Raw genomic sequence first — 24,732 nt, forward strand, 5'->3', positions numbered from 1 at the left:
GAAAGGGCTGGTGGTGCATGGCTGCTGCCAGGAAAGGCCAACCTCCAGCTGGAGACCACAAACCCTCACTGACAGTGGCCAGCCTGGCTTTCCAAGGCCACAGATAAAATAAGCATTGACCTAGGACAGCAGACAGTGGGGGAGACAGAGGGGTACAGTCCTGCTGCCTTCTCCCTGGTGTGTTGGATGAATTTTGATGTTGATGTTGAATTTTGCTTCTTAGTGGGAATTGCACTCTTGTTCCTTGCTTAAGAAGATGTCCAGTACTTTAATTTATGCTCCACCTGGGGATCAAATCTCTCAGCAAGACAGAAGGGGTTTTTCCCCCCTAGGTCTCACTTCTGAGAGAAAAATTTCCATGACAGAGAATGAAATACCAGGAATGGTTTTTTTCGGGTGGACCTTCCAACTTCTGGTTTGTAGCCACACTAATTTGTGGGTGGAGGAAATATTTTTGTACTGAAAAGTTCCCAAGAAACTGTTTAACAGGGAATTGGAGTTTAATTGGCACTTATGAGACATTAACAGTAATTGTATTCAATTTGGCCACTCAGGATAAAGTGTGATTCAGGATCAGCTGATTTGTGTGCTGAACAAAAAAACCCAAAAAAATCCCCAGAAAACAACAACAACAACAACAACAAACCACCAAAAAACCCCAAACAACCCACGAAACCCCCCCCAAAAAAAGAAAAAGGAAAAAGAAAGCAACACTAATGTGTGGACGGGCGAATATGTGCCATTAGCTTTGTATTCCCAGGTAGAAGCTTTTGTGGTGTTTGTCTTAGGTTTTTCCCCACAAGGTGTTTTGCTGGACTGGAAAAGGTAGAAGGAACACATATTAACTGGAGGGAAATGGTTTGACTTCAAGTTCATCCTTTTTCAGTGAGCTGGATTACAGTTTTATCCCTGCTATCTCTTTTGCTGGTTTTTTTTTTTATGGAATGTCCCAAAAATTTTAAAAAAACCCAACAAAATCCATTTACTTACTTACGCTTTTATCAAGCATGCGAACAAGAAAGGCAAGGGAACAGAGGGTGAAATTTGATGTGGAGCCTTGTGTATGATGCAAGATAGCCATCAACATCCCTTGAACATTTCTTTTTCCTTTGCAGCAGAGTTCATTGTGCTCCCTCAGTGCTGTAGGTGAAAACAAAGACAGTGCCACTACTATATGATTGCAGCTTCCGAGGCTGGCTGAGAGCAGAGAAAACAAACTATATGCAATTTAAGTGCCTGTTTGTATGCAAGCTACCACACCGCCTAATATATACACCCGTATGATGTAAGGCAGAGGAGATGACCTGATTAGCAAAGCCCTCAAAACGAGCTGGGGAGATCCCTGCTCCCCTCCTTGGAGACCCACGGCTGGTCCCAGCTGGAGGAAACCTTTCCGCAGCTACCAGAGTGTTTCTGCAAATGGCAGTGTGCATGAAGGTGAGGGAAGGAGGAACAGCAGCCAGCCTGCACAGCTCATAGGATAGCTGGGATGTTTTGAAGAATGCAGCGTGAATTCCTTGGGCTTTGTGAGCTCTGTGTGTGTGTGTGGGGAGGCTGTGCTTCAGCAAACGGCTCGCACCGCCTGGTTGTGCTGCTTATCCTGTTGTATGAAAGCATCATTCAGCAGAAAGAAGTGCTAGGGGAAGGAAGATAAAGTAAGTGGTCTTCCCATTTGTAAGCTCTCAGAGCCTTGTTGGCATGTGTGCTGAGCAGACAGAGCTCCATGGCTGTGAATGGGGAGTCGTGGTGCTCAGCACTAACTGCACTCAAGGGTTTATTATTGCAAATCAGAGAAACAGACAAAAATTAATATCTGTAAGAAGACACTTAAGATCCAATACTTTTTCTTGTGAGTACATGTAAATATGCACAGTTGGGATGTGGCTTTTTGGATATTTTGTGCAGTACTGTACCAGGACAGCACGCAGGCTTGTGGCAGCAACCTGGGGTTTTAGGTAAGGAGCACAGGGCACTATTTCTGGCTGTGCTGTAGCTACTTGTGTGGCCGAGTGTATTAAATCCTGCTCCTAAAGCCAGTGAACCGTTTCTTTGGGCTTCATTCTCAGACTTGCTGAATACCCCGAAAGGCTGCTATTATTAGAGGGAACTGCCATTCCTTTGCTGTGAAAGTGGGCTGTCCATAAATCACCAGTGTGTGCTTTCCATGGGGAGGTGGGTCTGGGACCTCAGCTCTCTCCCTGACAGCCCATGGAACTGCCAGAGCTCCTGCTCTTCCTCCTTTCTGCCCAGTCCCTGCACGAGGGTAGATCCTCCCGGTCAGGAGGCTGCTGGCTGTGCCACTTGGGCTCAGCACCAGGGCAGGATGGCTTTCCATGGCTTCTTGTGCTGCCGTGGTGGGGCCAGGCCCCTCCTGCTCCCCATGCAAAATGCCTCGTCTTGACCTGTTTCTCCCCCAGGGCACTGCCTGAGGCCATGTCCTAGTTGACCTCTCAGTCTGGGCTGCTTTTTACTCTTTTAAGAACAATGAATGCATCTCTGTGGCAACGAAAATATTAATTCCCTTCTATAAGCGATGCACTCAAATACTTTGTAGTTACAGACCATTTGGATGGCAGTGCCTGTGCTGGTACTGGTCTGCAGTGATCTGATGCAGCAGTGTCCTTGCTCTGGATGGGCTTTGCCATAATAGTACTTTCTTTTCATTTCTTAGCTCCCATTAGTGCCTTGATGAGTAGTGAAAGTTGTTTCAACAGTTTTATGATTAAAAAGAAACGTCTTACCGTTACTTGGTCTCCGGTTCCTCTACCCTGTTCATTATGCTTTCCCTGTAGCAGCAGTAGTGATTTAGAGTTTCAATGTCAACATCAGTCTCTGAACTCTGTGTTTTCTGGGAAGAGGAAGAAAGGAAGATGAAGGAGGAACACTAAATAGTAGGGTTTTTTCTTCTGACATTTCCAGGCCAGCTGTTTGAAACTGTGATGCTTCACAGTGTTTACTTATATTTCTGTTGTTGGGCTCCTGGATGGGGACCCCTTGACAGTTGCCAAGGAGCACATGTGGCCAGAGTTTGGTGACACCAGGCAGGCCCAGGGCACAGATTTGTGCTCCAGGTCCATTGCTGTCACTGGCGCTCTTGCCAGTGGCCTTAGTACAGAGGTCAAAGACTGCTTAGATGTGAAGGCTGAATCACCTCCTTGTTAAACCCCTCAGCAGGATCAAGGCTTAGGGAAGCAGACACGTGGGCTTGCCTTCTGGCTGACACTGTGGATGGAGGCTCTGACTCTGGGATGGGCCTTTCGGCAGGCTCGACCAACTCTTGAGGCATTGAAATGGGGGCATTTAGTGATAAAAACACCCCTGCACTGACACCCCTTTGTGAAAAAGCCCAGAGCATTTGTTTCCTTTAAAGGCTTGCTGATCACACAGGATCTCAGTGGTTAGAGGAGGTTTATCCTGTCACCTGAGGATCACAGAAATCAGCAGTGAGCCTGCCAGTCTCCCCAGGCAGATGTGAAAGGTCTTCAACTGCACGTATTTTGCTTGCAAATATAAATAATCCAGCAGTGTAGCTCTCACTGCAGCCCTGTTTGCCTTGGCAGTGTCCCATTGACGTGAATCAGAAGGTGGGAGCAGAAAAGCACTGGAGGCTCATCCAGAGACTGGTCTCCCCTCCATCAGGGAACCTGTCCGTGCAGGCAGGGTGATTTGGAGATTACTGGCACAGCCCACAAGCCTGGCTTCACTAGATCTTTCCGTTTGGAACAATCCTGCTTTGTTTCCTTGTGCTGTGCCTTTGGGAACCTTGCCTCTCAGAGCACTGGGCAGGAGAGGCCTGGAGGGAGCAGCTCTGGCTTTGGCCTTTGCTCCTGTAGCTTTGGATCCTTGACATGAATGCAGCTCTCGTGGTTCAAGTTGAGAAGCAGGAGGTCAGTTCTTAATCCTGCTGCATCTCTGCAACTTTTGGCAGGTTGTCTGGGTCACACTGTACCTGAGTTCTTAAGCTTTGAAATAGGGATAGAAAGAAGAAATTGAAAAAACAAAATTAAAGAAATAAGCAGGTATAACATGTGATGCTATGACCACCATGAGACTCTCGTGATGTTTTGAGCTTAGGCTGTGATTTAATATTGATACCAGTAAAAAGTTTATCACAGTATTAATAGCTGGGAATGTGGAAAATACATGGGTTTAACTTTAAATTTTTTTTTTTTTTTTTTATTTCAGCAAATTCAGTAAAGCTAGAAATGCAAAGTGATGAGGAATTTGACAGGAAGCCTCTGATCCATGAAGATATTATCAGAGCTCACGATGGAGGAAGCAGCCTGGAAGATCCCTTCATTGGGAGCAACGAGATGGTGGATAACAGAAAGATCCAGGAGCTATCAAGCGAGGGAGGAATCCGGCTTCCGAATGGTAAACTGAAATGTGACGTCTGTGGCATGGTTTGCATTGGGCCCAATGTGCTAATGGTACATAAAAGGAGCCACACTGGTAAGCAGCTGAAAGAAAATCTGTGGCGATGTTGATGTTACCTGACAACTCTTCTCTCTTCCCTTTTCATTCTTGGGGTAGCAGGAGGCTGGGGAGGGAGAGAATGGGCTTCATTGGTTTTGTTTCTTTTCCTGCTTTCCAAATTCTTGCTGGTAAACATGGTGCTTCCCTTACTTTGATTTCCAGCCTTTTGTTTTTAAAAACAGTGCAAAAGTCTGGAAATTGCTCTTCTTAATGTTCTTGACTGCAGCAACATGGTGGCAGTCATTCTCTGGCATGGGGGCAGGCGGGTCGTGTTGTTTGTGTGTGTGCAGTGCAAAGCTTTTGAGCCTTTAAGAGGAGTCTTAGATGTTCTTTCATTGGAGGTGCTCACAGGTGGACAAGACCAGCAGCTTCCTGGGGATCTCACACTTCTTTTGGAAGTGGCTGGGCCTGGGATGAGCAAACCCTGGAAGGGACACTCATTACCCAAGGATCCTGATGCAAGGGTGGTCTTGCTGCTCCGTGTGTGACAGCTCCCTCAGGGAGACCTCAGCTGAACCACCCATTTGGCTCCCCCATACCATCTCAATACCATTCTGGAGGCAGCTTTCAGTGCTTGGTCTCTCCCAGCACTTGTTTTTTTTTTAATTACCATTTGGAGTCTCAAACAGCTTATCAGGCTTGTGGGTTTGAGAATTTAAGAGGCAAAAGGAACCTCTGCAATATGCTGATTGGGTGGGTCTTTGTGGTTTGAAAAATGAGGCCTTGAGCTTAAACTCAGGTATTTCAGGGGACTTATGGCTAATATGGTAAAATGGTGTGCCCAGGAAGCTGGTACTCACTCCCCTGTGCTGCCCACTCAGGTGGGAGCAATAGTCACCTCCAGCAGAAGTACAGGTGGTGCCAGAAGATGATGCTCTCTGGTCTTGCAGCGGTCTACCTTTGATTCAAAAAAGCACTTAAGCTTGTGCTTAACTTTTATGAGATTTAAGCACGTGTAAGTCACCTGAAGGGCTTCAAGATACGCTTAACTTTGGATGCACATTTAAATCTTATTAAAGTTAAGCACAGGTTTTTGTGGTGGAGCTTCAGCGGGTGTTTGTTCTTTGTATTTTTTGGATATTTTGCTTTGTATCTTTGCTATTATTAATGGGGTGAGAGACTCAGTCTGGCTGAGATCTGTGAAGATAAAAGAAGAAAGATGGAATTTTAGAATAAGAAAGACCATGTAATCCCTTTGTAAACCTGGTAGTTTGCAGTCCAGTAGTGTGCTCTTGATGGGGAAGAAATCAATAGAATTTCTGTACAGAGAAATAATAAATATATATTACCTAGTTAATCTCCTGTATATGGGTTGTATTGATAAAAACTTGACCTAAGTGTGTAATGCAAAGCATGGCAGTATCGTTTATGATGCACTCATGATTTTAGACAGGAATTACGAGAGGGGAAAAGCATTAGCTGGAGAACCAAAACCTTGATTAACAATTTGATGTGCTGTTACTAGAAGAGGGAAGGAGAAATAAGAATGTACCAGACTGAGTCACCAGCTTTCATCCTGCCGAAAAGTTTTCACTGGTGCTTGCATGTATCTGAGCATATGTATTGTAGGTGCATCAAAGTCCATGGATTTGAACTTGAGCAGCTAAACTAGCTGTGCTAAATTTAGATTTAGGTACTTAATTAAATGGTCTGCATTTCTGAGATACTGAATAGCTGGTGCATCTTTTAAATACAGGCAAGCTGTCTTTTTCATGTTAAAGAAGATGTGTAAATTCAAAGCGAAAGAAACAAAATCTCCTCTGCGTGCAGGCGAGATGGCCGTCTGTGGGTGCATGGGCAGCAATTGCATAACTGGTAGCATTTTCCTTCGGGCTCCTCGGAGAGCCCTGACTCTTTTCCCATCAGAGCAGAGGAGCTGGGATGTACTGTTCTATACAGAGGATTTCAAGCATATAGAAATGGCATTTCTTTTAATGTGCAGCTCGGTGTTCTGTTCTCGGTAAACCGGTTGGCAAATTTTGCAGAGGATTTTTTTTCTCTCTCCACTTTGTTTGTTTGTTTTTTAATACGTGCTGCTACTTTGTTGTCCACAACAGAAGGAGAAGTTTGCTTGGATTTCCACATCCTGGATTTTAAGGTGTATTTTTAACATATTGGTATCTATCTTGTAAAGTGCAGTATTTTAAAATATATTGCCACTTCCTCAGCAGTGGGGCGTGATGGGCTGGCCCCAGCTCTGGAATGAGCCCTGACCTGTGGGTAGTCTGGTTTTGCAGCCCAAGGGAGAATGGTGGAGAGAAGGGAGGTTGTCCCCAGTGAGTGGAAACAGATGACATTCTTTATCAGCTAATCCAACTGGCATGTACATCCCTACCTCTCAAACCTAATTTAAGTATGTTTTGGGAGCTGAATCCTGCTTTACTTTCCTCTGTAACTATACACAACCAAAGCATGATCTGGCCAGTTGTTTGCATTGGCAAAAACTGAAGTGCTCTTCCCTTCCCCGAAAACCTGTCAGCATTTTATGTAAATCACCCAAAATGCTGTGGTCCCTAGCAGAGGCTGTAATTTGTGTGCGTGCTGGGATGAGCGCAGCTTTCCTTGCACAGGGGACCGAGGCTTGGCAAGAAGCTGTGCTGTGGGCTCTGCCTGTGCTATGCACAGAGAGGGGAATTTCTCCAGCCATTATTCCTCTGTTCCTGAAGAGCAGTTGTCTTCCCTGCTGCATGATGGGAGTCAAACAGATACAGAGATGAGGAAAATGATCTGTGTCATGGATGAGGCCAGAGTAGGTGAACTCAGTGTCCTGTCTCTGATCCTGCTGTGCAGTCACCCCTTCCTGTGATAGATCAAGCTGGGGATTTTCCATTCATCCCTCAGATCGTGGTCCAAGTGATGCTCTGGTCTGTGGCCCTTCCATCACAGGGCCCGTGGCACTGCTGATTGTACCAAACACAGTGTTTCTCTGAAAAACTGCTAATTCAGGTGAAGTGTTCTTGTAATCTGCCTGGGCACCAGGAGAAGGCCTTTCTGTTTATTTGTCATTGCTGACAGAAAATAAATAATGTGCTTGGTGTGGGAATTAAGGGTGATGCAATCCCTGCATTAGTGAGCAGGGCAGCCCCCTCCCTCATGTGCCACATCCTTGTGTCGGAAAAACAGCATGAGCTGGATTTATTTTCCACTTTTCCCATACTGTGTTATTTTGGTCCAAATTTCATACTCCACAGCACATTCCTCAAGTTGCAGGATCTCTATCAGTTTTTTGTTACTGCAGGAGATGGCTTGGTCATAGAATATTGCCATTGGATACTCCAGGGATTTGCGCTTAGGGATGTAGAGGGAAGGGGGGAAGGAGAAGAGGCAAATAATCCAGGTTTTCTGAGATCATGAGAAGGAACCTCAATGATTTCTCACCTCTTCATGCTTTCTGCTGTGGGTCTGAATTAAAATTTCCTTGTTTCTGGTAAAACAGGAACCGTATTCTGCTGTAGCTATGCTGATACCTCTATGCTCTGCAAGGTCCTTGTGTTGTTCTCCCTTTTGCTGTGAATTGTGACCTTTCTTTTATTTTTTTTTTCTCTGCTGTAAAATCCAGTCCCTTATCTAGTTTACTGCTAGATTTTGAAATGTTTTTTATTTCTCAGGGAAGGTTGGCATCATAGAATCATGGAATGGTTTGGGTGGAAAGGGACCTTAACACTCATCCTGTTCCACCCCCTGCCATGGACATGGACACCTTCTACAAGCCCTGGTTGCTCCAAGCCCTGTCCACCCTGGCCTTGGACACCTCTGGAGACTGGGCTTCCACAGCTTCTCATCCTCATTGCTTTAAAAAACACAGAGGTTAAATTCTTTCTCTGTGTGGATGCAGCAGCAGCACAGTGGCAAAGCACAGCCTGGGCAGAGGCAGTGGGGATGTCAGCCTTGCCCCACTCTTATTTGGGTTGCTGGAATGGTACTTTTAGGCCTTTTTTGGGGTGGTAACTGCAGGATGGTGTCAGATCTCTGCTTGGACCCCACAAGCATTTTGATACCATAAGTCAGTGAAAAGACTCCAGTGCCCAGGAGGGAGATGTTCGACCTCTGCTTTAGCACCCATAGCGTTACAACTGAACATATGCAGCTCTGGAGCTCTGAAATTCAACTTTTTTTACAAGCAGGGTTCAAGTTTTTAGGACAGAAGTAATAAATGAGGAAAACCCAGTTGTGTGGTTCCATATAAAAGACTTGTATGCCTAAGCAGCAAACGAGGAGCAAATTTAAACCAATTGTTATATAAACAAATTTAGATGAACTCCACTGGACTGCCTCTCATTTTGCTGGCAGAAAGGGTTTTTTTGGTTTAATTTCTGATTTGTAACCTAGTTCAGTCTTCCTGTCTCTTGCAATGTTAATAATTTGTCACTGAATCAAAAAATTTAGGGCTAAATTTCTGAAAGTCCAGTTTTCTACTTAGATTCTGAAGTCTAACTTTCTGAAAAGTCATCTCTTTTCCTACTTATGCATAAGGAAGGGGAGATGAGATTTTTGAAATTGCTCTGGGCAGAAGGATGTGTTTTACTTGCAGCACTCAATAACTGAAGTCTTCTGATAGTTTTGCCAAGTTCACTTAAAAGATTTTTCTGCCTTAAGAATGCAGTCATAAATTTGTGCAGAGGACAATTGGAAATCACCCTGGATTTCCCAGGAATTTTTCATGGGAGATTTGTCACTACTGTTTTATTATAAATTGCCCTGTCTGGAAGCAGGTTTTTTCCAACAAAAATCCCTACTAAAGTCACTGATTTCATGTGATGTGCAGGCTGTGGAGTGAATCAGATAGAACAGTAAGGAGACTATATATATATATGTATATATATATATGCAGACTAGTTCTGGTCCCTGGAATAACAGAGAAATGGAGCAAAGTCTGCTGCTCTGTGTCTCAGTTGGGTAAATGCAGGCTGGAGCTCACCGCTGTCACTGTGTTGAGAGCACCACTGATAATTCCCTTGTGTTCCTGGCACAGAGCAGAATCACAGCAGTTGCAGCATCTGATGAATCAGGAGAAATGTTTCACTTTAACAAAATGAATATTGACAGAAAGCCTATTGTGGAAGGCTGAAAATCGGTATTATTAGTAAGAGCAAATAGTTTCTGATGGCAGCATGGGCACAGTAATTTTGTGTTAAGAGGCTGGAAAGGAAAAATCCCATTTGAGAACTTAAGCTATACTTTGCATATCAAGAATATCTGCCATACAAGAAAGGTTGAGTTCCCAGATATACATTTAACCAGGAGAGGTGTTGAAGTCCCTCTGGACCTGGTTTTTATGCAGAAGGACTGCTGATGTAGGAATACCCTGACTGTGTTATTGAGAACCAGTGCATTGATTTGTGAGTCACTCCCCTTTTGATTTCAAAGGGACAAATGTTATCAGCCAAGGGCTAGGAAAATCTAAGTCTCCTTGGCTGCCAGGTCTGTGGGCTCCACATTCTCAGACAAATTTCTGTTTTAATACAGAAAATATCTCATCTTTGCAGCGAAAATATCACTGTTTTGCACTGGTCTGAGATTCGAAGAAGGTTAACTCATACTGAAACTTCTGAACAGCACTTCCGTGCTGAGGCAGGAAAGGAGTGCTGTTGTGCAGGGAAGCTTCCAATTAAGCAGAAAAAGGAGTTGGTTTGCTTTTTGAAACAACATTTGACATCTGTGAAATCTATTAGTAGGAAGTTCATTGGTTCATTCGCCTGGTTTCAGGTTGTATCAGCCAGCCAGCACTGGTAGCTCGTGCAGTGAAGTCTCCATCAAGCTGTCATGTAGTAAATAAAGATACTGTGAAAGAAAGGCTGATGTCTTGCCTGTCCTATCTTCAGGGGTCCACTTCACCATTTGTCTCAGGATTTGTTTACACAAGAGCAAGTTAACCTGTGTACTTCAGATTTTCCTGTAACTCAAGAGCAGTAATAATTCATTACTATTGTTCATGATTCTTTTTCTTGGACGAGACATAGCAATAATGGATGTGTGTTAATGAACTGTGAGGTTTCAGCAGTATTTTACGGTAATTTAGAGGTAAATACTGAAATCATACCTTTTAATTAATATTTTGTTTAACTGTAAAATGGTGAAACTCTGTGGATGTATTTATTTATTAATTTAATTATACCCTGGCACAAGCCCCTCTTACAAAGCCTTTAGGAAAGATAATACTTGGCAGCTCTGGTTTACCTTGCCTTGTCCATTCCTGAAGTAACTTAGATAATTAAATTCCCTCTGCTGGAGAGCAAGGGGTTTTAGGCATTCCTGGCTTTGTCTGGCTTTAGACTCTAAATCTGGAGTTGAAAAGAAACATCTTTTTTGTTTGGTTGGCTCTCCCTCCTCCTCTTTCCTCTTGCCACTGTGAAAGTCACTGATTTGGGGGTTTTTCTGCCCCGGTTTAGCTCAGTAATGGAGAAGAGGTTCAACACTTAAAGTAGACTAAAAGTATTTTGCAGCTACATTGCAGTCACATAGTTTCCAGTGCTGAAAAACACAAATCTTGCTTAGTTGCCTTTCAGCAGAGTTCTTATTTTATTAAACCAGTATAAGTACACAGAATCAAGCAGGAAATACATAGCTGTAAGTGGTGGGGGAGCACACCGTGCTTATAATTGTCATTACTCTCTTGGAGTCGTGTGTGCTACCTTTAATAGGTCCATAGCTCCGGATATGTCTGTGTTGCCATCACCCCCAAAAACACTTCAAACACAGTCAGGGACCATCATGTAGAGAAAAGCTGTGTTTAAAGACTTCTTGTGAGTGGATGTTTAGTTTGAAGTATGATTGATTTCAGCTTATGGATAAAACCTCTGAGTTTTCACAGAAAAGTGAGGGAGGTGAATAAGGATGTCAAGGTTGTTATTTTGTTCCTGGGAAGTAATAATTCTAGAGAACAGTTTACAAAACTACCAGGAAAAGGCAGCAGGAGAAATAATTGGAACACAGTCTTCTCAAGGCATTGAAGTGATAAAAAAGGCTTATTTGCTAGAATCTGGAGTGGGCATCAGACAGCACAGTTCTTGGAAAACCAACAGAATCTTCTTGCTATGCAGTCATTACTTCTCTTTGTGCACCCTTCTATTGGATAATGGCCTCTCAGATTAGCTGTGCTAAATGTAAAAGCTGCTAATCAATAGCACGAAGGTGTGACCAAAATTGCATCCCTCAAGCCTAAGGCTTAAACAAGGAGCTGGAATCGAGTGATTGGACAAAAGTATAACAAACACATCAAAGCAGCTATTTACCCGGAATGAAGCCAGTAGGAGAAGTGAATTCAGGCTGGCTTTAAATAGGTACAGAGGTTATTTAAGGTAAAGTGTGCTATTGGAGCAGATTCTGTCTGTTGCAAGAGAGGAGCAGACTACGGGTGATTTTGTGGTGAGTGTTTTCATGTCATCTTTGCCATCAAACTGTGGTGCAGTGACTATTTGAATTCCTGACTGAAAGCTTTCAGCATCTCTAGAGCAGCCAGTTTTTGGAGGAGTAATACCTGCTCATATGTGGCCTCCAAAATGTCAGAGATAAGTGGATGATGTAGTGGGTAAAATGCAGTAACTGCATAATTTTAGATACAGCAGGAGTAAAAGGAAAGACTTTAGACTTGGTAAGAAACATGCTACCTTCTTTCATGTTGTCATCCTGAAACTGAAGCTATCATTCCAGAATACTCAGAAACGTGTCAAAGGAAAGGGTTTTGCCTGTTTTCTCAGACAGCAAAAGCAAAACAGAAAAGAAAAAAAAACCAAACCCATGTATTTTTCTACTGCAGTCTCTTTACATATCTCTGTTATGGACATTTTTAAATGATGTAAAGGAAGATAATGGCTAATCAGATAATTTAAGTATAGTGTGGGAGTTTGAAAGGGAAACCACAAACTCTTTATCAATTCTAATGAGCTCATGTTCAGTGTATTGGAAGAAGAGCTTTATGCTGTGATTTTTTTTATTATTATTACTCCATAATGTTCATGGTGAGATTGTAGAAACCTTAGTATCTCGTTGAGTACCACTGTGGCAGTCTCAGATGTGATTTCCCTCTCCCATGTGTGAAATAAAGTTGCAGAGTATGGCATACACCTTGTGCTGCCCTCCTGGCAGCATTGTAGTCCTGGCAGTGATTTGAACCACTGACACAAGAATTGCTTGTGGACATCTGTAAGAGCTCTCTCCCTCCCTCTCCTTCCATTTGAAACTCCAGATGTGTTTTGTGCTTCACCCTAGACAGACACATTAACTACTTTGATACAAATGTAGCATTCATTTTGTCCAGCGATGGAGTAATTGTTGCAAAGCAATTGTAAAAGACTTTAGAGAGGTGAGAAAGATCACAAAATGTGTTTGTTTTGCACAATATCTGTGCTTCAGGCCACTGAATTCAAACTCAGAAGGTCCCAGCAGGATTTGGCCAAAATTCCATCATAGGTGATACGTTGAAGAACGTGGATGAGGTCACTTACATCTGAAATCTGATGATCAAGACCTTGTTGATCTGGGGGCCTACTTGGTTTAAACACTGGGTAATGCTTTAAATTGGAAAAGGGTAGATTCAAATGAGGTATATATGAAAGAAATTCCTTTCTGTTTCTTCAGAGGTGAGGCTCTGACACAGGTTGCCCAGAGAAGTTGTGGCTGTCCCATCCCTGAAAGTGTTCAAGGTCAGGTTGGATGGGATTTGGAGCAGCCTGGGATAGTGGAAGGTGTCCCTGCCTATGGCAGGGGGTGGAGCTGGATGGGCTTTAAGGTCCTTTCCAACCCAAACTGTTCTGGAATTCTGTGATCTAAAGTCCAGCTGCAGTAAAGAGCTTGGACAAGTGGCTAGCACAAGTATAAGCTTGTGTTCAGTTGATTTGCTCAGCAGGACATAAGCAGGTGATTAGAGCTGAATGCCTGCACAAGACTGCTGGAACAGTCTGGCTGTCCTCAACAAATGTTGATATAGAGTATTGGTTTTGATAATGTTCCAGAAAGCCTGTGTGTGTTCGTCAGGGGTTTTCCTCTCAATAATAAGTTTTTTTTTAGAAAGGTGGGGTTTTTTTAATGGACCCGATCCCCACTGTCTAAGGCAAATACAAAGGCTTAACATAAAAATAAGCTCTGGATGTGCGTGTGTGTGTGTGTGTGAACACATGGGATGAAGTGATAGGGTAAGGTCCAGGGTTTCTGTTAGTTTTTCATCAAATCAATCTTTTTAATTTTTTTTTTTTTTTTACATAGAGTGCAAATTTGCTTGTTTCACAGTTTAATGGTGTAAGATTTTTCTCAGCTTTCAGTACTGCCCAGAGCTTGCAACCCTGATCCTCACTCGCATCCATGCCCTCCAAGTCACTCTAGCAATGCAAAGAAGCCTTTAAAAAGGGCTTTCAGTTAAACTATAATGCAAACAAAAGGTTTGGTTTGAACCAAAGACCTTAACACCTTTGCTAAGGTCCAATTGCTATGATCACTTCTAAATACTCGTATGGATTGGACCTATACTAAAAATAAGTGCAAAACCATAGAAGTAAATACTTCAAAACCACAACTATGGATCCAAATTTTCAGCAGAGCTCATCTTTTATAAAGAATAGAAGCTCTGAGGTGAAGAACTTTCAAGAAAACCAGGAAGCATTGATCACCTCAAGGAAAGAGCCTCAAATCACTATTGGAGGCTTTGCCCATTGTGCAAAAGAAACGGCCTCTGACTTTAGAAGTGCCGTGCGATGGTGGTGGTGGGGACTGTACCCATGTGCAATGGCACTGGTACAGAGTGGGAAAGTGGCCTCTGTGCATCCTCCGATGTGTGTTGACAGCTCTCTCCCTTCCCCTTCCCTTCCAGGTGAACGCCCCTTCCACTGTAACCAATGTGGAGCTTCTTTTACCCAGAAGGGGAACCTGCTGAGGCACATCAAGTTGCACTCTGGGGAGAAACCGTTCAAATGTCCCTTCTGTAGCTACGCCTGCCGGCGGAGGGACGCCCTCACAGGACACCTCAGGACACACTCTGGTGAGCCCACCTTGGCTTCTCCTCACACTTCTTCCTTCCTTTATCACTACCGTCCCAGTGCAGCAGGTAGTGAAAATAAAGGGTAGCTCTGGGTCTGTACCGTCCTCTTCAGAGAGTGCAGCTCTCAACTTTGGGAAAGCCTTGATGTGAATCAGAAAAGTTGTGGTTCAGCCACACCTCTCCTTTTGTGTAACTGAGCTCCTCCACTGATGCTATCACATTTCCCTCTCAGTGTCTCCTTGGGTGTATCCTAGGCTTCGCTGGCAGATTGTTTTGACACTCTGAGCCCCAAAGTGGCTGTGAAATTCCAAGGATCACAAAGAGTAACTGTGGGCTCTTGGAAGCCAGCTTTGCAGTTCATACCCATTTCTTCATCTAATAAATGCCATATGCTGGTTGAGTTCAAACTTGTTCATCTTTCAAAGCCCTATAAATTGCATTTTTGATTCAGTTAGATCTTGCTGTAAAGTCCTAGCTCATGGCAGCCACGGCACTCACCCTAGAGCTGAAGGTGGTCAAGAGAGATTGGGTTTCTCTTGCCTTGTTAAGTGATAGGATCATGTCTATATCAAATCTACTTGATATAGTTTCTTGAGAAGTTGTTGAGAAATACCTGTCTCATAGCTGCGTGCTGGTAGTCCTGTTGGAGCCCCAGCAGTTGGGATCAGGTGTGGTTTTAGTCCCTGTCCCTGCACCAGGGGGCTGCATTCTGCCCACTCACTCATCTGTGTAGGACTCCTGAGTAAGATCTTGCTGTGTTTGTATCCCCTGGATGTTCAACTTGTGTGCTTGGGCCATTTATAAGAGGCTGTGTGTTTAATTGTTGAATAAGCAGAGGTAATTGGACCGGTTGCAAGTGGCAGCATTACAGATAAACTTCTTTGAGGTGTCAGCAAATGTGTGACTACTGAAACACGGTGGTGGAAGTGCAGCTGCAGGCAGAAATCCTGCATGAGCTTCCTGACTCTTTATAAGTATTTCTTCTACAGAGTCAGCCTCACTTCAGTAGGTGTTTCTGTTTTAGGAACATTGAGTTGGTCTTAGGATACAGAGTTGCTTTAGCATTTCCAAGAGTAGGAAAGGGTAGGCTAGTAAGCTTCTTCAGGTAGATATGAGAGCGTGCAGGACGCTGTATTGATGGAAAATGCTGACAGAAAGCTTGAATTTCCAAGGCAGCACAGGAGTTGGGACTAGGCTGGGAGAGAATTGCTTGAGCTGGATTAGATCGGAAAGTCAGTAGGGAAAATATCTGTGGAAGTGTGAGCTGCAATTTTCACACATAGAATAACTGTAGTTTCAACTGGAAATTTAAAAAGAAAACAGAACACAATAGTAATGTTCACAATTAAAACAAAAAGGGAGTTGTGACAAAAAAATATCCCATATTACCAAACACAAACATTGCTGTTGAAGACCTTCTCACATTATGAATATAGATTTTATTACCTAGATACTGCCATTGCTAGAGATTGTTCTTCCTGTGTGAAGAACATGTGGCTAATGGTTCTGTGTTTTGCGTGAGGATGAAATGTAAAGGTGTGGGATTTTCAGAAGGCACCTAAGCTGCTTAGCACAAGTTCCCTTGGAGCTCCTTCCCTAACTGACTTGGCTGTGCTCAGCTCTGCTCAGTTTGTAATTTTAGGCTTTGTTTTCAGTGGAGAAAGTGCCCTCTATGCACTCAGATACAGCAGCTTTCAGCAGAGGGCCAGCAGGAACAGACACGTGCTCCCACAGCACTCTCCAAGGCAGTTCTTAGAATTCTTAGCATTCACAGGTGAAGAGTTAAAACCTGGAATATTGCCCTAAAACCTGGTATCCCTCTGCACAAAGGTGAAATGCCACTCTGGCCATGGGCATGGAAGTTAAGGCGTCTGTCCCTGCAATATAAACAAGCTGGGTTGGTTTAGGCACACCTGGATCATGGAGAGGATGGGTAGATGTCCCCAGGAGACTTCAAACAATTTCATGTCACTGTGCTATACGAGCATTCTGTGCTTTAATGAAGTGCACATCAAAGTCTGTAAGTAGGCCTGGAAGGTAGAGCAGATCCAGCAACTGTAGTGAAGGTCTTTTCCAACCCAAACGATTCTATGATTCTGTCAGTGTTTACATCTTCTGCTATTTCTGACCAGAAAAGAGGATATCGGATAAAATATAGAAAGAAGAGGTTGAAAACTGTTTTGAAATATGAGACTTCAAGCCAGTTTCAATCTGGTACACTTTGTGTCTAAATTAAGGTGAGTCTGAATATATTTTTGTAAGAAGAAAGCACTTTAGATCATATCCTCAGCTGATGGAGATTGGAATTAGATCCCCTAAGTGAGGAAAGTACTTCTGTTTTGAATGAAATGTTTTGAATGTTCATTTATGAAATTGTGCACAATTTCATAAATGCAATACCAATTCCTTTTTTTTTATTAATGTATGTATATTCTTTTCCTCCTTAAATAAGAGAGTTCTATTAATAAAAAAATAAAATACAAAAGCAAAACCCCTTAATTTTTTCTCCTTTCCAAGAAGGTTTAAACTACTATGGAAGGCAAATTATGCAATAAAGGAATTGAAGAATTCTGTTTTATCTCTTTTTTTTTCCTCGCAGTTAGTTTGATTTGTGGATTTGAGAGCACTTTGCTTGTGTCACCAATTAGTGATATCTTCTCACTGCTGCTTTTTAGTCAGTTCTTCCTGTGCTTAGTTAAGTTTTCATACAGTACAACAGGAAAGGTAAAAACATAAGGAAATGCAAATAAGAATTAGCAGAAGCATCTCTGAAATATCTGAAACAGCCGATGCTTACTAGTAACTTGAAAATAATTACATTTTTTTTCTTTAGATTGATATTAGTTCATGGTTTTTAATGCTATTTCCTGTTGATTTGAAAAATGTTTCTAAGCATTACAATCTACATTTTGCCTCCTTTCTTGCACAGAATCACATCTTACTGTGTAAGTGTTCCCAGGCTGAGTGGTTAACAAAATATTGCTTCGCATCTGTAATGCAGCTACTGTTGTTTAGTCCTAAATAATTAAGGACTTATCTTGCAGTGATTTACTCCTGCGATTATTTACCTTTTACAGACATATGGAGTTCTGATGAACTTTATGTGGATATTTTCCTCCCACATGCAGCTGCTTTGGTTTCAGGAATCTAATGATGCCTTCAGGACATCAGCAGGATAATGCCTGGGGAGAGATTCATGTGCAGAATTACGCTAAGAGTGGGCATGTACCTCCAGGTACTTACAGGACTTTCAGGTGTTGTTTTCAGAATTAACTCCATAGTTCCACAACCCAGATAATATAAGAGAGGTGCCAGAGAGGGCTTCCAGGACATGCTGTGGAGTGCTGGGACACAATTGGTAGTCCTTTCCTGCAGGATGCACTGGACAAATCAGCGGGGATTGGCTTCACCTTGCCTGGCTTTCGCTGTTTTAAAGGGAAAAACATCCAAGCAAAGCCAATCTGCTGATGGCATTCACATAGTACCTGCTATCTCACCCTGAGACATGCTTGTCTTCTCCATCCCCTCTGCAACTGCACAGCAAGACAATGGTAAAGACAAACTATATGAGACAAATTTTGCTGTAGGCAGTTCATGAACAAACCCCAGAAGTTTTAAGGAAGCTGGCTGAATCTGACAGGTCAATCTGATGGTTAAAGCCATCCAGATGTTGACTTCCATACTTGGAAAGGTATGACAGCCTGATGCTGTTTTACCCCAAAAAGCCAGGCATCCTCAGATAGGCACATAAACTTAGCAGTTAGGTTTTGGCATGGATTTCTCTTGTATCTAAAATGGAGCTGATTCAGCCCTCCCCCCATAATGCTGTTGTAGACATAAATGCTCTGACAGTGCTTGAAAAAGTCAAGGCTGCAGTGATGAGCAATCTGGAAGAGCCCATAGCAAACACAGGCACCTCAGTTTTCAGAGCAGGGCTTGGGCAGTAAGTTAGAAATGAGGGATGACATCACTTGATAAGGAGAAAACAAAATTCAGAATATGTTTTGACTAAGTGAGACTCATCCATTGATTGCACTAAGTAAGGATGGTCCCATGTGCCAATTGTTTAGTGCTCAAAAGGCTGTCTCGTCATGTGTCCACACAAACTCTCCACATGACATTAATTCTGGAATTTCCTGATTTTTCTCTTTACTTGGAAGTCATGTTCGTTACTGTGGGAGTATGTGTTATTCATATATGAAAGCAGTATTACTGTCTGTTTCTTCCTAAAAAAATGGGTAGTGAGATTATTATTTTTTCACAGCAAATTGTCCTCACAATACATTTTAAAATTTGCTTTGAAGCTACTGCTTTCCTGCTTAGAAAGTGTCCCCTCCAAACAATTTTTTTTGCTTTTAAGAAATATTTTTCTTCCCCCTCTTCCTCCTGCATTGCTGCTGCATGTTGTTTGTTTCTGCCCAGCTCTTCAATAGCACTGAACTAATGGTACCCCTTTATTGGCAAAAGAAAAGCAGAAAGCCTTTGTTTAGAAAAGAAAGGCTTAGGCAAAAATTCCCAAAAGCACAGCACAGCAAACTGCGTACAGTGTGCAAGATGAAAGGCACGTATAATTAAAAAGGAAAATGCCCTGTTCATGGAAACTCTTTCCACGTTTGTTGGTTAGCAAGTCCATCTTTCTCATGTCTTCTTGTCTGTGAGGACTTTTCTCATGTCTTCTTGTCTGTGAGGACTTTGCTTTCAGCCCTGCCTGGATGGCAGTGAGCCATCCAAGGTGTCCACACACCTGGAGTTGGAGAGTAGACCTGAGGAGTGCTATCTGTGTGTGGAGCTGTGCTGGGAGGTAGAAGGAACTCGTTCCCTAATTCTGATGACATGTCAGCCTCAATTCATGTTTGGGACAGTCCCACTTCTGAGCAGCTCAGTTTGGCTGAAAAATTGGATGAGCAAGTGCTGGAATACACAATGCTGTGTATGAGCTCCCAGCTGTCAAAAGCCACTGAGAATTACTGGAACAGTAGCAAAGATGGTTATTAAGAATAATGAAGTCAATGTTTTAAACTCTTCTTTTTCATCTTGAGGGAACTTTTGCCACTATTAACATCTTCACTCTTAAAAGGCCCAGTATCTACTCTGTAACCATGTTTGTGATGATGGGAATGTCGTAATTAGATGAATCTTGTGATCTGAAGTTCTCATTACACTCTGAACTGGACTGACTCAAACACTTTGTGAATGGGAATAAAAATTAAAAGCAGACACATAGGATACTATCTGAAAAATTAAATGTGTATGTGAAGAGGCATGGGGATATTATGCATACAAATGCCAATTCTCCAAATTGGTTATCAAACAACATCTTCCCTTGGTTGTGATGAGCTGGTGGGTATTTGTGCTGTTGATCTGATACTTAGAGCTCTGTTTAATCAGGCAGAGCTGTTCTTCCTCTCAGGTTTTCTTATGCTGTTTCAGTTAAACTCAGTGGAATTACCCGCGTCACAAAATCATTTTGGGTTTTTCTTATCGGGCTGCGGGTTCCAAACCGCTGTGAGCATGTGTGCAATCCTGCAGCAGCTCTGCTTCTCATTACTGCTCCCAGCACTTAGAGGCCTTCACTCCATGCTGGAGAGAGTCTAAAATCTCTGATATTCTGCTTTCCATTTATTTGTGTGTGCGTTTTTAGAGGTAAGCTCAAAATGTGTATGGGGTAGGAGTTTGCTGTGCCAGGGCTTTATGCCCTGGGGATCCTTGTTTAAAATATAATTCTCTGTGGAGCCCTTGTGTACCCCATGCTTTGCTAGAGCCCCACCTGGACCTGATCCTTGGAGTGGAAGGGTCTTCTTCATCTCCAGAACACTACTGTGATAAATACTGGAATCAGCTATAGAAAGATTATCTTTTATGCTCAGGATTATCTCAGTATAGAAGCTTGGTCTTTTCTACAGAGCATAATTACCACTGAGAAATCATGAATCAAAGAAATCTTTGATTTAAAGATGCTGTATGATCTTGATCATTCCAGCAGAAGTACATTTGGTCTTTGTTTTCAGGGGAACTTGTGAGAAGATATGGTTCCACCCAAAGCAAGGAGTGTTCACTTTTATGTTTTGGTCTTCAAATTCCATACAGATTCCCTCTTATCTGCTGTAATTTAGGAATCAGTCTTTTAACTGCTCAATACAGGAAGTCTGCTTCTGAACAGATGAAACAGAGAAACAGGAGGAGTGCTCCAGGAGCAAAGGTAGATGGGCTGTGTACCAACCTCATGAATCCCTCTCTCTCTTAGGACTAGGTATCAACTTTTCTTTTATTTTGCGCCACTCCTGTCTGGAGTGTGTGATTGAGATGTCAGGAACTGATACCTTGAAGCTCCCTGTCTTGTGGCACCCCAGTGCAAGCAGGGAGCTGCTCTGTTCTTTGAGTGGCCAGGCACTCCCTGTAAATCAGCTGCATAGGGAAGGACTCACCCCCTCTCCTAGAGATCAGAGACACCAACACCATGGGAGCGTTCTCGTTCTTAATGTCAGTTCACAGCAAGATCTGCAGGTGCTAAGATTTGTCCTGGTGTCTGTGAGACTGGTCCCTCCTGCTGCCTCTTCCAGTGGACCATGGCTTTGTGATGTTTCTGCCAGGTTTACCAGAAATTCCTCTGCAGTGCTTGGAGGTAACAACATTCTTATTTAGGCAGGAGCATCACAGTGTAAGACTCACATGGGGTGATCCCTCCTTAACTGTGAGTGGTTCATTCCTGATGAAATACCCATGAAAGGATGGAAGCTTGTGTTTGAGATGAAACTGCTTATTACATCAGTTTTCTGTGTGTCTCCTGTCTCTCCTCCATGTTAGCAATTCACATCCTGGCATCATTACCCAGATTTTGTCCCTCTCTGTTGCCTCAGACCACATGGAGTGGAACAAAGCACCTGGTCCTGCCCTTCTGGGCTACAATTTGGAGAGCACACAGGCCCCTCTGCTGCTGGGTGCTGCCAGTTGCTAGGCCAGCCTTCCTGTTCTGGCACAGCAAACAAGACAGTGCTTTCTTTTTCCTCTGGGCTTTTATTCTGCCACAGTGCTATATGTGGGATTTCACTGGCATCAAAAAGGCAGGAATGTGGTAAGACTTCTGCATATAGAGCAGCAGTGCTTCTAAACACTATGCCTAACCTGTTTTTTAAACATCTAGAGAGACTGTTTCTGTTGCCTCCCTAGGGAGACAATTCTACTTCCCATCTGCTTTTTATAGCTGTGACTCTCATCCTGATATTTAACCTTAACTATTATTTCTTTTGGTGCAGATTATTGCTCTTTCTAGCAGTACCTTTTGTGACTGTGAGTAATTCCTGTGCTCAGTTTACACTATGATAGGCTGTAGTTGTATGTCTAGTATTGATTCTCTTCTAGTCTGTCTTTATCTTCCAATCCTCTTGTCCCTTTTTTATTACTAATTTTGAATGTTTTTGCTACCCTTATTCACTCATTTATGAGGAACCTAAATTACAAAGTCATTTGATGCCTTGGAAACAGGGGCCAGTACAAATGCAGACCCCTTAACATTATCTCTGCCTCAGTTGCCTGCCAGTAAAATGGAAATAAAGAGCACTTCACCTGGTTTAGATGGTGAGAGGGCAGCACACAGGAATCATGGCAAGGCACAAATGTATTGCTGCGATGAAGGTCATGTAAGTACATCGTAGAGTACTCAGTGGTGCTGGTGCCCCAGCTGCACAGCGCTCTACATGATCTCCTCAGTTTTACTTAGCCTTTGTGCAGCAGTGAAATGAGATAATTACAAAGTGGAAGGAATAATAACTTTGTATTGTTACCATAACCACTGAGGTATTAGACCCTGATACCAGCGTGATTATCTCAGACACAATAGTAAGGTGATTATTAATAATACTAAAGGACTTACTACTTAGCCTGCAATTTTTGCGTCATTTCTTTAAAAACTCCTATCTATTCCATCAGCCCCAAGCCTGTGGGAAGTGGGTATGAGTTGTTGCCTCCTTGTTATCTGTTTTTCAGTGATGAGAAAATGAAACAGGAAAACCCCCATGAGACCCAATTTGCAAATTCAGGGACCTAAGCACCAAGGTAGCTTTGTGTGCATCACTTGTCTTTCTGCACCAGAACTGCTACGGACAGGCTGGCAGGTGAGACTCCAGTAGCTCAGGTATTTAAAGATCTGTAGTTCTTTGCTCGTTTCAGCTCTCAATAGAAGCAGTTCCCTTGTTTTCCTTGTCACCAGGGATTGTTTCAGAAATGCGGTATTTTTATGCTCAAGTTGGCGCATGTACCTACAAACCCAGGATTTAAGGTGCAGGTGTTGCATGTGCAGGGATTTGGGTGTCTCATTGTGTTAGGATAAGCTGGAGGGACGCGATACAGCACACCAGGAGCCTGCTCCAGAGCCAACCACTGAGGTATCTGTAGTGGGTTTTGCAGACAGAGATTCAAGAGATGACAGAGAACTTTTTCCTGCAGTTGAGATGCAAACGTGGTTTTGATGTGACCAAGCCACATCTCAACAAAGCCAAGACCGCTTCTTGCACATACTCTGAGCAACAAATACCACAGCAGCTCTAAGGAGGAAACAAGTGGGTTTTTTTTTCCCCTGAGAAAATTACTTTCAAGTGCAAAAAGCTACTGCATATGTCTCTGGGAAGAGGAGACCCAACATTTAGAGCTGGCCTCTGTCAGTTCTTGAAGGAGTTTGTGAAACCTTTCATCTTGAGAATGTTTGAGCTTGGAACCCAGCAGTGGTGTGAGGCCTTCTTTCATTGATATCTCAGAGCTGTGTTACAGGGCAGTGTGAAAGGGAGAACCGCCCCTGACATTTTTGACAGCATATGTTTTAAGGTGTAAGAGAGGTATTTTTGCCATCTGGAAGGGAAGCCAAGAGAAACTAAAGGGGGACAAAAATAACCCATAACCCACGCCACAGCAGAGTTGAGGAAACTGCTACTGATACATTCTCCTGAGCTCTCAGCAGCCTGTAATTATGAATTGGCTTACAGCTAAGATATTGATGGATATCACTCAAGAAGGAAAATGAGAATGTCTAGATTTTTTTACAGTGAACCTGTACTGAACTCTGTGTGACTCTCCTCCTATTTATAACCCTGTGTGAAGTTCAAGGAAACTTGTCCTGGAGGTTTCCCATGAGAGGGAACTGTGTTTTTACCTGACTAAAGCTCTCTGGATATTTTCCCATTTTTTATTTGATCTAAGTGTGAACTTTCTCCACCCTCTGCCCCTCCTTCCCTCCTGGAGTGGTTAGAGATGTGGATTGCAGCCAGGATTGCACAAGAGATGCCAGTTGCACACATGTTTTGCATAACTGTGCTGTGTTGATTTCAGACAGGGTGCCCCAAGTTCCCTCCCTGCCTTGCAACAGAGTCAAGATCTCTATCTTCATTCCTGAAGCTGGAGAAATGCTGGTAAGGCCTGACTATTGAACCTTTGACAAAGAGCACCTGGATGGGACGCTGCCCAGCAGCACAGAGCTATCCCTGTGGAAGAGCCTCTATTAGAAGTTGTTTGGGCTCTTTGTATCAAAGGTGCAAGAATCTTTCTGCCACTGGGAAGGGCTGCAAGTGATCCCTGCCAGCTGCTCTGTGTTAAGGGAATGTGCTCCCCAAGCACATGTCCTTTCCTTGTATTCCAGCAAGAGGCATTAATGTTCTCATGTGCTCTGAGACAGCCAAGGACCTCTCTTGGTGAGAATCCTGACTGGAGAATTAAGACAGGCTCATTCCAGTGCTCATTTTGGGGCTAGTTCAACGTGGCTTTTATCTTTAGAAGCAGTGAGGTCTGCTGGATTTCAGTGAGAATTAGGGGCTTTGACAGCCTAAGCCTTTGCCTGTGTCCCAGTTCCTTTTGCCAGGAAATAGGTACTTTCTTCCTCCTGCCTCATTTGTTTGGAGTGCAAGTCAAGACCAAACTGGATGGGGCTGAGCAACCTGGTCTAGTGAAAGGTGTCCCTGCCCATGGCAGGGGGGTTGGAATGAGATAGTTTTCTATCCCAAACCATTCTGTGATTCTGTGACAACAGCATAGGGTCCCCCCCAGCAAAACAGAACTGGGGCTGTTCCTAATAGGTGCTGTCTCAAGGGACAGAGCTGGCCTCACAGGGAGCCAGAGCCCAGATGATGATTTAAGGACTTCAAGGTCTTTCTAAAAAATAAATCACATGCAAAAAAATCATCACTGTGGAGAATCTGATGTTGAGATTTTTATATAGAAAAGTGACATGGGCCATAGACTCTCTCTCTCTCACTTGGATACCCTTCATGTGCCTGCATTTTCCTTGTTTCCTTGGAGACAGT

At 43.2% G+C, this 24,732-nt stretch overlaps 1 protein-coding gene across 13 annotated transcripts in view; it reads left to right on the plus strand.

Annotated features, from left to right (window-relative positions):
- Nucleotides 1–24,732, plus strand: part of IKZF2 (IKAROS family zinc finger 2) — a 149,740-nt gene that overhangs the window by 57,836 nt on the left and 67,172 nt on the right. For 7 of the 13 annotated variants that reach the window (XM_086896304.1, XM_086896315.1, XM_086896305.1 and 4 more), the window contains 2 exons: nt 4,186–4,452; nt 14,279–14,446. In XM_086896304.1, coding sequence (XP_086752430.1) covers nt 4,186–4,452; nt 14,279–14,446 — 435 coding nt within the window. The remainder of the gene's footprint in view (nt 1–4,185; nt 4,453–14,278; nt 14,447–24,732) is intronic. The other 6 variants (XM_086896310.1, XM_086896317.1, XM_086896312.1 and 3 more) reach the window with 3 other exon arrangements.

This window comes from Cyanistes caeruleus, chromosome 7 (genome assembly GCF_971803275.1).
Source record: "Cyanistes caeruleus chromosome 7, bCyaCae1.hap1.1, whole genome shotgun sequence".
NCBI classification, from domain to species: domain Eukaryota; kingdom Metazoa; phylum Chordata; class Aves; order Passeriformes; family Paridae; genus Cyanistes; species Cyanistes caeruleus.